Below are 13,379 nucleotides of genomic sequence, written 5' to 3'. Positions count from 1 at the left end.
CTAACTAACGGTGCAGTCCAGAGGAATCAACCCCCTTTTTATATACTGGATAATATGAGCCTTGTTTTAAAATAAATTACAGATTACAAAATTGGCAAATGTGTCTCAAAATAGAATTGCGATCATAAGCTACTACTATTTTGATGGGGCAATTTTTGCTAATGAAAAGGACTTAAAATACATTACGGACTCCCGAGAGAGAACAATAAGGAAAGACTTTTTTTTTAGAATGTAATAATTTTGTAAAGAAGAACAGTCAGTTCTTTCTGTGTGCTTGAGAAGAAAACTCTTTCTGACTCGTCTGCCCTGCAGCAATCACACAATAGCTTGTGATTGGTGGATTGAGAAGCAGACTGTTCTAATGATAAAAGAGGAGGTAACAGAGCCTTCACCCCTTCACTGATTCACTTCAAGACTGACCCCAGAAGTCCAGCCTCTTTGTGCTCAGATACGACCCACAAGAGCCACTGAAGACGATGCTGGGAAACTTCAGACACCAAATAACGTGGCGTGCTATTCAGCTCCAAATGGTTTCTCACCATGGGAACCAATTTCAAAGTGGGACGTCGGAGTCTTCAAAGCCATGAAAATTCCCACAAAAATGTCAAAAATGTTCAGAGCACAAATTTCACCCTTCAATGGGAGAAGGCACTGCCTCAGTTTTCCAGTGCTGGAGAAAGTGAATGAGAAGAAGAGTTTGCTGCTCTCTATCAAGAAATGAACCACATCTCCGATGCAGATTAAGAGAAGTATTTCAAAGTCATGCCTTCAGCACCACAGATGAACAGACATCTCTCTGATCTACAGTAGTGGCCCTGTTATTTGTAACAGAGCACTGTCTCTTTGCGAATGCAATTTCATTTCCCTCCCTTTGAAAACACTCAACAGCACAAGGCTCCCCCTAAACTCACTGCCAACAGACTCCATCTTGAGCTGCTTTCACATTTTAACCCCAAAAAACTGATCATCGAAACATGAGAACTCAGGAGCACTTCCCAAAATCCCACAAAGTTCTGCCCAGCCAATAGTGCAAAAATACACATCCTGGGCTCATCCAGAACACTCCAAGAAACCCAGAGTGACCATCACCATGTACTTGAAAAACAGAATCAAAAATGTTCTTCAAAGCAGCATTCTGGATGAAAACATGCCTCTTCGTTAAGTGTACAGAACCCAAATACATTGAAACCCATTCTGGTTTTGTAAGCTTTGTAATCTTTTACAGTCGCACATTAAGTCTGGCTTAAGAAAGGTTTACATCCGCAAACAAGAAACAAAGTGGAGCAAAGTCCATCAGAATCTGAACTGTCATGTTCGTACTTTGCACAGAGTGCTACTTCAGTTCCGAGAATTAGACACTCACAGAAAGAGTGAGTCTGAGATAAGACTATTATATTTTTATGCTTGTCCTGTTAAATCTCCCATCTTGATTGCAAGAGATAAACCTGTGTCTATCAGTCACCTTCTAATCTTGTATAAGGAAAGTGAGGCTAAAATGAGCACAGTAATCACCTCACTTGTATAAAGAACTAATAGGGCATATTTTACACTGATTTTAGCTGATCAGTGTCTTATTAAAAAGAACAGGAGGTCAGACACACCAGACTTTTGTACTTTCCTGGTAGAGCTGAAAGACTCACAACTATAATGTAATCATCCTGGTACAACTACTTACAACTTTTCCTTAGCTTTGCGGGTTTAACAGAAGTTGAAGGGAAACCCCAAACAATACTGGGAGACTGGTACTTCTATTTAAATCTGGAACTGTTCACTCCTGCAAAGGAAGCTCAATGGACTTCCTGCCGTCTGTGGTAATAAAGTAGTTCAAAATCCCTTTCTTCAAGTAACTTTGGAACACGTGACATTTGCTTTTTTTACTTTAGTAAAAGGCCTTGAAACAATTAAAGGCACTGTGATAGAAAGATGACTAAGGAATATACTTGAGTCACTAAAATTCCAAGGAAATCTTATCCTTAAGAAGCTGGGCTTTGCTGGTTTGCCTTCATCCTTTAATGATGTCATTATCTTACAGAGCTCACCGTTTGTGATAAAATTGTATTAATCATGACACCCAGGTGGGCGGCAGGGAGGCACCTCCTGGGATCAATTCCCTGGGCCTCTGGTGCTGTCTGTGTGGAGTTTGGATGAGTTAACTCAGGGGGTTCAAGTTTCCTCCCACCTTCGAAAGACATACTGGTGGGTTAACTGGCTTCTGGGAAAACTGTCCCCGTTGTGTGCGTGTTTGTGTCTGTCTGCCCTGTGATGGACTGGTGTCCCACCCAGGGTGTGTCCTGCCTTGCGTCCGCTATGCCTGCGGGGATACACTCCAGCTCCCCCGTGACCCAGAACCGGACGAAGCAGTTAGAAAACTAACCGATGAACGACCCCCAGGTCTCTCTTAGCAGCTACAGCTCCGCCACTGGCCCAAGAGGCGTGTTTGGCCATTGCGGTCCCCCCCCCTTACGCTAGAGAGCAAAGGCAGCCTAGCATACTGAGTTTCAGTTGGCCTCAATTTCAATTGGAAACATGGAAGTGTGGACTGGTGATGAGGTTAAGAGGTGAGAGCAAAACCTTTCCTTTTACCACCATTAGAACTATGCAATATACAGGACGACATGTCCTTTCCTTAGGATTCTTCCTACTCCAAACCAGACAAAGCTTTCGCTTTGACAGGACTTGAAGTTGTAACCAGCATTTTGCTCGCCACTATCCATTTTAACCTTTTTTTCAGGGTTATTTTCAAACTTCTCTTTTACAACGTTTGATGCCGACAGGTATCACTTGGAACTGACCTGAACGTCTGAATCTGTTAAGTGCAGACTGAAATCAAAAGCTTTCTGGGCTCACGTTTTTATTTTCGATTGGGGCTTCAGATCTGTCGCCAGCAACCATCTTACGATGATCTGTATGAAATCCTGCCAGTGCCCATTTTCCATGTTTTTCTCATGGAAAAAATGACATTTGGTAAGTGAAATATGTTTTAGTACAACCTGATTATACATTTCATTATTACACAGTCCATATATAGTGTTTAGGGATTTTAGTGTAAGCATTATTTTTATACAGGCTTCTAATGGGACAATATGTATACAGGACTTAAAGATATTAAATTAGGCACATTTATAAAATTGTAGCAGCTAAGATTCAGACAATGAAATCAAATTAATTCATACTTCCTGCGCAACCTGAAAGCCACATAAATCTGATAAATATGCATCCAAATGTATTCAAACTGTGAAGTGAGAGACTACAGGTGAGATCACAGTATCAGGAAAATTTGCAATGGAAATAGACAGGCGTCACTGCATATAGTATCTCATATAATGCATGGAAGGTCTGATCAGCGCAAGCTAGCTTCAAAACTAAATCTAGTGGAATTAGAATGTAATGTACCATAAATGTTAAGTATGCATTTCAAACAGTCAGTCTCTCTGACTTACAATTACAGAATGCTTAAATAATGTATTAACAATTTGTTCAATCCTTAGAAGCTAATTACCGCAATTACTAAAAACGTTGTTGTTCATATATGCAGTAGCATAATTACAAAACTTCAGTTCAGCAACCATGGTGTCCTTTTCTTTAACAATGCCAAATTACGGGGGGGATAATTACAGTTAAAGTCTGTACAGTACTCTGATCCAGAGACAGAATATGCCAAAGCAGCACCTGAGAACATAGGTACAGTCATATCGTTTTCACAGCCTCTATAAAATATACAGTAATTCAACAGATCCCGACAAAAAGATTCTCACATTGATCAATAGAATTACAGAAATATAAGCCTCACAAATCATAAAGAGTACAGATAGCTTGCAAAGCAAAACCTACAGCAGAGGCTGTAAATACTAGGCTGTGTGTCTGTAACTGGAGTGACCTACAAGCTGCCTGCTGATGTACAGTGATCCTGGAGAGACAATGGCTGGAAACTATTACTGTGAGCAATTCTCCTGCAGGCATAAGCTGTGGCCCAGAAACAGCAGAGGTTATGTTAACGAGGGCTAGCACACCACTGCGCAGTGAGACAAGCAGAAGAGACCAAAGGCACAATATTAAGAAATAGAAAAGGGAATCACAGAAAACATCAAATGAAACCAACAACCTTGTCTTTGTAAGTAAAGGTGGTCTTTGCAATAGTTTCAGCTCACTGCAATGTCTAAAGGCTTAATAAGTAGAATGTTGACAAGAAAATGTGATGATGGAATAATATATTTTAATTAAATTAATTATTTTCCTGAAGGGCAGGCACAAAAAAACTTTAATACAAGTGATTCTGAATATAGAGCCTTTAAGAGGCAAACAAATCCCAGTGTGCACTCCGGGGAATACTGACAGACTAGGGAACCGTAAGAGCTGAAGATACTGTAAACTGAAGAAGCCATTGATGTTTATCGACTGTCTGCTTCACATCTAATGCCAACATGATTACAAATCCATGCTGGTCAGACGTTCAACAACACAACAAAACACTCTGATATTCAAAACATACCTCAGGCAGTAGAAGGACCGCATTCTGTATTAAATACAGTAGTTTTAGCTTGCAGGTGCTTAAAGCACTCAAGATCAACCCCCAGAGACTGACGGTACCCTACCAAATGTCTTTAAGGAAAAAGACGTGATACATAAGCCACTGATGCAAACGTCACTCAATTCTAGTTCTCTGCTATAAAAAGGTACATACAGCACAGAGAGAGACCAATGAGTCTGACTGCGATTACATGGAAATTATTAGTCAACAATTATTACTCCTAAATTAGAGGATTTACAAATATGGAAATAGGATCCTAGGAAAAAGTCAACCTAGGTTTGATGACGGCTGGTTTTGCTGACCCAATTTGTGAATTGTGAATTTTCAGGAGTCTTTTAATAAACTTCCTCACAAAAGATTTATCCTAAAAATAATAGGCAGTACGCATTCATAGGAATGGGAGTACCTGGACTGAGAACTGTTTAAAAATAGAAAACATAGTATAGATAAGAGGTGAATGCTCAAATTGCAGTGGTGTAATTAGTTGAGTAGCTCAATGACATGTATTAACACCACTTGTGTTCCTCATTTATATCAATGATCTAGATTCTAGCATATGGCAGTTAGTAAACTATTCAAGTCTGCAGATCACACCACAAAAGGAGGGCCCAGTAACAAACAAAAATAGCAGGGAATTTAAACAAATGTCTGAACTGTAAAAAACCCTAACAGATGATGTGCACTTTAGTCAACTGCAGAGTTTTACATGCAAGTACAAAACTATAAATACAAAATGAGCCGAGTTAAAAAAGGTCGAGTTTACATCAGGGCAAGTTATGTTAAAATTGTGTAACACACCAGTACAGCCTCATTTCAAATGCTAGTTATGCTACGAGTAAAATATTCCTGCTCTGGGATCCCTCCAGAGAAGAGCAACTCAATCAAGTCTGGGACTTACAGAACGTAAGACTGACAAACTGAAGGGACCTCATCCAAGCATTCAGAATCCGCAAAGGACTTGAACAAGTCAACTTCATGGACTTATTCAGAAAGAGCAGAGAGCCACAAACCTCAGGACACAAGTGGAAACACACCAAAGGGCAATTAAAACGAAGAACAGCGGGCATTTCTTTAGGCAAAGGATGGCAGAGTGGGACTTTGGAACAAATTACAGAGCCATGATGTTGAAGATGACACCTTGGTTACTTACTTGGGAACTGGCTAGACATGCTGAACGTGCTCTTCTTGTTTCTATTTCTTCTTATGTAACTCTAAAAGAAGCCTCTTGTTAAGGAGTTCCCGATATAGAATCTTTTATTTTGAAGCAGTTCGTTTCTACCAACATCTGTTCTTGAGGAATGATGTCACACAGAAGTCTGCAGGGAAATGTACATTTCATATAAGCTAACAGGCAATAATGCCTTGAGAAAAAAGCAGGCTCTTAGTTCAGGCCAAGCACTAGCTAGTCTTAAAAAACGCTCTGTAGCATTTTTTTTTTCAGGAAAGAACAGCAATTAAAACAGCTAAGACTCTTTCTTTAATTACAGTGCAGCAAAAATTACATCAGTGAACCACAACTTTTCTGAGAAATGAAAAGTCGAAACCATGCTGATCTTGACAAAGATTTCAGACCCAACAGCACAGAAAATTAAATCAGGGAAGGTTAAAAAAGAAACCATTCATCCGTTATCTCGGTGAGGGTCATGATAACACCGGAGCCCATCCCCAGAAACTTCAGGCTCAAGGCAGGACTGACAGCCCACGGCTGCTCTTGACCCGGATGGGATACCAGCCCTTCACAGGGCCACAGAGAAGGGAACAATCAGAGCAATCAAGCGAGGTCCTGTAACATGCACACTGCATACAGGAGGTTTCCCAGCACAGCGCTGAACCCAGAACACAAGAGCTGTGAGGCAGCGGTGCTTCGGCTACCATGCTACCCATTGAAAGAAACCATGAGGGGAAAACAATACTTTCAAGTACGTTTTTCCACTAGAGGACAAAAAACACCAGTATTACACTTCTGTTCTCTTCTCATCCTTGTCCGCATCCCACGTCTTTCTTTCAAATGGACGGCTCAAACCGTTCACAGCTCCTCTGCCGAGGCACAGCCAGGCTTAAGGCTTAAGTGTGGCCTTTGTCGGCAAATATCACTTGAAAAACTGCCAAGCAACCTGCACACAAAACAGGTGTTTTTGGGGCTGTTTTGTTCGTGCCCTTCGCTTGCTTTTTAAAGCGGCAACCGGTTGGCAGCAAGATCAGATACGGAGCTTTACATCACTTCACCCGACTTATTCTACTAAATCCTTTTAGGTTTCAGAAGTGTTTATTCATTTCGAAGATGGCGGCTTCACATTGTCTTCCCCTGCTCAATGGGCTACAGTACATCGCCTCACGTAAGCTGAAAGAACACCGGTGACATCATTCAACTTCTCACCAAAACTCTTTGGAATTTTTTGGATCACTTGTCACAGAAGCAACTACATGCTCCCGTTTAAACCTCAGTCAAGAGGAGGTGAGCAGAATATAAGGTCCGCAAAGACGATTGTCTCAAAATGTAGTTGAGGAATTTAATGTTGCGGGAACCTACTCACGTCATCCATAAACATGAAAAACTGTCATTAAGAGTAAGTCCCAAGTATTAAATCCACCAAAGATTTTTCACAGTGACTAGATTAGTTTAATCCCAACGATCACAATGATTTTCATGTTTAATCTCTACACTAATGCAGGTGCAGTAAACAAGAATGAACCTGTTTCACTAGTCAAGAGAAAACATTTGAGACAACCTATAATCGATAATAGAAAACTGCAGAAACTGATGCCTAGGAATAAAAGGCAACAGACAAACAGATGGATACAGGATGCTCTATTAAGCTGTATTCATGACAACACAACATTTTTGTTTGCCACACATACCTAAAACTACGCCCGACAAAATCAAGGTTGTGTAACTGCATTACAAGGTCACAGGAGATGCCTGGGGGCAACAACGCAGGATGACTACTTAGATCCAAGCAAGAAATTAAACTTCCGAAGATCCAAAGCTCCACTGACAGTGGAGCGCTGGGAGAAGCTGAGCTGCAGAAATCATTTACAAGCCCCAAGTTTCTGTACTGAATTTTGTCCCCCTCCCAATACTTCTGTTGGAATAAAAAAACACCAAACATGTAAAACAAAGGCTGGAGAAACTGCCCACCACTGGACACAGATCCTGATGACCAAAAAAGGCCAATCTGGGCCAAAATGTTGAGTAAGAGGCAGCCCTGCCCTGCCCCCACCTTCCCCATCTTACAAACCGCATTCCTGCCAAGACAAGAGCTCTCGACTAAGCAGCAGCAGGGGAGGGCATTACCCATATAGAGCTCTGCGTGCTCCCTGCACTGGCAGGAGAGCTTCCAAGTGTCGCTGACAAACAGCAACCCTGTCACCCACTCCAGGAAACACAACAGTGAAATCCTACATATGGAGTCCGACTTCTTTGTTTTCTCTCACGGGAGACAGCTAACCCCCATAAAAAACTCTCAGCAATAAATACACTTCTGGACCTCATAGATACCTGCTGTCTCTCCATTACTCTTTCTATTGTAGCTTTCCGACTGCAAACTTACTATTTCATTCACGCCTACACAGCATCACTAACGGCTGCTTTCCTTTTTAAAACTTCCACCTGGCTGCGCTATTGGTATTCCTTGGATAATTCAAACTCAGTTATTCTTATGTTGCTGGCCTGAGAAAGGGGCAAGTTTAATGATTTAGCCATTTTCTGTCATTCCAGGGATGAATAAGAAACATATATGTTGCTTTATACCATGGAATATTGTTGCGTTGAAAGAAAATTCTTTTTTGACCTAGAACTCAAAATGACCTGTATTGAGCACCTGTAACCCAAACAAAATAAGTAGGAACAAGACCACTCACCTCTCTCCTTCTCGAAGGACTAAAAACAAATCAAACATTTCACCGTACCTACACTATAAGATGTTATCTAAATCTAACGTTAGTTGACATTTTAATCCCTTAAATACTGTATGCCATTCAGATGACAAATAACACCTTCCTGTTGAGATAACTCTTCTATTCAAGTAACAAATCATACAACATTTGAATCTGTTCAGCCTAACAATGATCCAATACTTGAACGTCAATTAGGCTCCAAATAAAATGTCTTCCTATTGAAAGCGGTTTCTTTGCACCAGACAGGTCATTACAAGTTCATTCCACAAATATAATATATAAATGAAGATACCAGTTCCATTTTTTCGTTAAAACATTAAAAAGCTTTCTTCTGATAATCCCAGGAACCCTATCCTGTCCAGTCTTGTCAAAGACATAATGTACAATGTCATGTTTACAGTAAAAGAAAAGAGAACTTAGAATGAAACTACAGCCTCAAAGTGACAAATGAAGTGACTTGTAAAAGTATTCAGACCATGAAGACCAAGACGTTTTCTGAACAGCTCAGGGATTAAGTTGTATAAAGACGGATGAAGAGAAGTGTACTTTATAAAAACATTACAAAGAAGTAATCTCTGTGGCCATCGTGGGCATGATGAAGTCAATTTTGAAGAAGAGGAAGACACGTTATCCCCACTAACAGAGCAAAGAGGGAACTGTGACACCCCTAACCAGCGTTCAGTGACTGCGATGGGAGAAGTTGCCCCTGGGTCAATCACAGCCCAGTCAATCCAGTTGAATGAAACTGAAAAATGTGCCTCAAATCCCAAAAGGAGTTCAAAACAAAGAACCTAAGTGAGACGGCAAAGACATGGCACATTTTTTTTTACTTCTGGTCTAAATGCAAAGTGGTGTTACATCTGACACAGTGCATCACACGGTCAACACCATCCCTGGTGTCTACTTTTCATCAGCAGGAGCTGGGAATCTTGTCAAGGCTGATGGAACTTAAGATGGAGCAAAATACCAGCAAATCTTCGAGGAAAACGAGTTCAGACCCAAAATTGGGACCAAATCCCCAAGCACTCTGTCTAGCTTGCAGAGACTCTAGAAAGAACTGCGGCCAAAGATGCATGGGCCTCAACATGAGAGGAATCATTCAAAAAAACATTTTCTCTTCAGTTTTTGCTGCCTTTTACTGTAACTTACCCTTAGGAACCTTTAGCTTCAGCATTGAGGTTTTGAACAAAATACTTAGTTTAAAAATTTTGCAAAATGGGAAACAGAAAGGGTCTGAATACTTTTGCAAGGCACTACTGTTTCTTGTGACAATCAGAGGAAGGCTTTATAAAATACAGTATGAAATTTTGTTTTAATGTGCTTCAGCGCTTCAGATATTTTCATCTACCGTTCAGGTGAATTCCCGAGATGTTAAAGGTGTTAATATTTCCTTGAGGAGTCCAAGCTCCAAGAGTGTCTTTACAGTATGAGTCACTGCTCACAAGAAAGAATTACACACTAATGCAGCTGCTTATGTAAAACGTACTGTATATCTCGGCTCACTTTAACCACTACCCTGTCAGCTTTCAAAATGATCTGTTCCTCCTACACACAATAAACTCAGCCCTGCTAAACTCTGATTCACCAGCCTCTTGGACCTCAAGCTCCTTTGGGTTATGTAAGCATGCTCAGTTTGAATGGTGTTCCTGGAGTAAGGAAAACAATGCCCATATTAAGATTAAATGCAGTCACCATCACTAGGATTTAGTCAATTCTAAAGTCACTTCTTTACTGTATTCACTACTGTGATTCTGCTGACTTTCCATCCAACCATCTAACCACTTGATCTAGATCACAGTGGAGCCAGAGCTTATCCTGACAAACAAGGCAGGATACACCCTGGATAGCATGCCTGTCTACCCCAGGGCACACACACCAGGGCCAGTTTTCTCCCCCAGAAGCCAGTTAACCTACCAGTATATAATTAGACAGTGGGAGGAAATTAGGGCACCCAGAGGAAACCCAAGCGCAGACAGGGAGAGCCTACAAACTCCGCCCAGACAGCACCCCAGGTCTGGAACTGAACCCAGGGTGCTGGCTATGTATCGCCTTAAATAAGCTAATGATAAGAGGATACCGAGGAGCACACGGTAGCTTTGAAGGTTTGACACTCATACCAACTCACAGCCCCAGTCCATCAGAGGAAAGGTAAATAAATACATGATAAAAACCGGACCACTGGAATGCGTCTGTTGAAGGAGTGGGCTGCACACTATAGCTGCCTATTAAAAAAGCGACGTGCACAGCTGTATTGTAAGGTTAGGTAGGCAACATGCTAAATTTGTGCCATTCCAAAAGACTGGTATCAACGGCAGCATCAGAAGAAAACCACTTGGAGAAGTGTTGACTTATAAAAAAAAGGCTTACCAGAAAAAAAGTCAACAAAGGTAGCAATTGCCAGTATCTGTCCTGCAAGGCTCTTTTCAATAATGGCAGCATGGCTATCGCCAGCCTTGTCCACAGATCTATAATGCTATGTTTCTAAGCACTGCCTCAGAATTAAACAGATTGAATTTTGGTTAAATCCTGGAAGATGCTTTACTGTTAACACTGTCGGTTTGAACCGGTGGGTGATTTATAGCCCCTCATGAAATAGGAAAAATTGCCCACTGTGTGACTTCAAAATACCCGTCTTATTAAGATAAAACGCGACATATTAAGGAAAATGAGCGCTGCGGTGCCATTGTACATTTATCACAAAATATGATCACAAAAAGAGGCTGGATTTTATACGGGTCATTCAGCATGATGTCATATTTCCTTTCTATAGAAAATGAACAACCATTTTGAAATTCGTATGTCCTTGCTGAGGACTCCTATTCCAAAAAGAAACAAAGGAAATTTCAGGCAGCAAAATGAAAAAGGAAGCCTGTTTTGACCCTGAGAATCGTCAGATTTGATGCACATTATAGGCAGGACATTAATTTAAAGGATCTAATGAGGTCCCTGGGAGAGATGATGTCCTTCATGCACAACGGCTGCTCGCACTGCTCTTACCTGTTGGTATTGAGAGTCTTCTGGCCGAAAATCGCTGCTTATTTGTTCAAACTGGAGGCTGAAGTGAGGTAATCGGTGCAGCAGGTTGACCCACCAGGCAGGTGAGTAGTTGACCACCGCGGCCATGACAGAAGGCGACGGATACCCTGGTACTTCAGAGTAAAACGAAATGCGCTGTTAACTGCGATGGTCTAAGCGCTCCAGGAAGTTCCCAAGTACATGTACTCCAACACCGTCCGCAATTCACGAATGTCTTCCAGGCACAGACAATGCACACGACGTGGTAACTCCAGTAATGAAAGTGATTTTCTCCCCCCCCAAAAAAAAGATCACATTAAAACGTGAAAATCCAGTTGCACCCTCTGTCTCTTTTTTTCTGCCGAACGCAAAAAGCGATGAAAGCCAGCCTGTCTTGCAGCACGCATGGAGCACCCCGACCACCTGGGGGGAGGAATCGTGCCGCTTTTAATGTTTCATCCGAAATAATCTCGACGAGTAAGACAGCAGTTCCTCCGATTTCTGTTTCTACTCCGCCTTTAATTTAGTTTCATTTTGTTCCCCCCCCACTCCTGGCTGTCGGATCGCCCTTAGGACCTGGGGCCGGAGTCCTTCAATCTCTGCCCGGGCTGCCCCAGAAACATTGTGTCGATTTTCGCTTCCCCGGATTCCGGCAAAAGATAAATATTATGGCGGCGTCCCCGCTTTGAAAACCCATTCCATGTTTACGTTGCCCCCATATCGACCGAACAAACAACCACAACTTTCTAAATAAAAAAAGGGGACAAGCAATCTGTAGGGCAGCGGGGCTGTTGAAATGCACGGTGATTAGAAATCGGATCAATTCACTTCACTTTCATTCAGCCATTCAGTTCAAAACAAAGCAGGGCTTTCCGTCGCTGCTTGGGTTGAGATACTTTCCTCCTGCCCTTTAAACTGGATGTTTCCGCGCAGAATAATAATAATAATAATAATAATAACAACAACAAGAAGAAGGCAATACTACCCGCGTCGACTACAGCCTTAATGGCTGTGAGAAAACCATTTGCTCGATATTCTCAACGTTTTGATGCTCCGGTGAACGCCGCCAGCCCCCCGTGTGCGTCGGTCCTGCCCTCCTCCCCGTCCTCCGCTTGTCGAATCCTCCTCCGGCGGCCCAGGAGCGCCTGCGGTGCGGTCCGGTCCGGTCCGGTGTGACGGCGCTGCCTTTCTGCTTTTCCGCCCGACTCGGTTGCTCCCGATCCGGGTTGGGTTGTGTGGGGAGGTGGAGGCGGCTAGAGGGACACCATTGTTCAGCCCCCACCAGCCTGCTGCAGTCACAGTCCTCCGCCGAGCTTCACCGAGGGGGGCGAGAGCAGGGCTGGAGGCCAACGAGTTGGAGTCGAGTGACCCCTGGGGGCCTCCGGCGCGCAGTGCACCCGCTGTCGCTCCGGGGGCTTGCTGTGCGGTAAACTCGAAAAACACCTTGAAATAAAATATGCATTTCATACGTAAAATCCAATGTATACACATCTAAATAATTGATACTGTATATTTGCACCAAACAGATACATAAGAATTCGTGCTCTATCATTTTTTTTTTAATGACACATTTTCAAAGACTTGCAACATTTTGTACTGTATGTGCCTAATCTTCGTCTCGTCACTAGTCATGCGGCGGTTGTGCATAATCCAGATGTGTTAGGTGCCATGATATTTCTAAACAGGCAATGCAACCCAGTGCTAATTCTTAGCACCTTAGGACAAAGCGAAAAACCCTCTGCAAATTCACCTTTCCTCTCACAGACGGGAAAACTGGAGAGGATTAAAACAATGTAGTAATTAAATGAAACCATTTTAATTCTAGAATAAAAAAAATGTGCTTGGCCTAATGGTGCTTCATGGTGGTGTTTGAGCTGGATTGAGTGGCTGTGGGCACTGTTGGACCGGCACGCTGAAGGGGGCCTTCACAAGAGGGACC

General features: G+C 42.3%; 1 protein-coding gene across 3 annotated transcripts in view; it reads right to left on the bottom strand.

Moving 5' to 3' along the window:
- The window catches only part of ttyh3a (tweety family member 3a), an 83,545-nt gene extending 70,767 nt beyond the window's left edge, over positions 1-12,778 (bottom strand). Inside the window, exon 1 of one of the 3 annotated variants that reach the window (XM_069180639.1) lies at positions 11,423-12,778. In XM_069180639.1, the coding sequence (XP_069036740.1) occupies positions 11,423-11,548 (126 nt within the window). In that variant the 5' untranslated portion in view covers positions 11,549-12,778. The remainder of the gene's footprint in view (positions 1-11,422) is intronic. The other 2 variants (XM_015359781.2, XM_015359779.2) reach the window with 2 other exon arrangements.
- Between the last annotated feature and the right edge of the window lie 601 nt (positions 12,779-13,379).

The sequence above is a fragment of the Lepisosteus oculatus genome, chromosome 19 (assembly GCF_040954835.1).
Source record: "Lepisosteus oculatus isolate fLepOcu1 chromosome 19, fLepOcu1.hap2, whole genome shotgun sequence".
In the NCBI taxonomy this organism is placed as follows: domain Eukaryota; kingdom Metazoa; phylum Chordata; class Actinopteri; order Semionotiformes; family Lepisosteidae; genus Lepisosteus; species Lepisosteus oculatus.
This window is presented reverse-complemented; position numbering and strand designations above follow the sequence as displayed.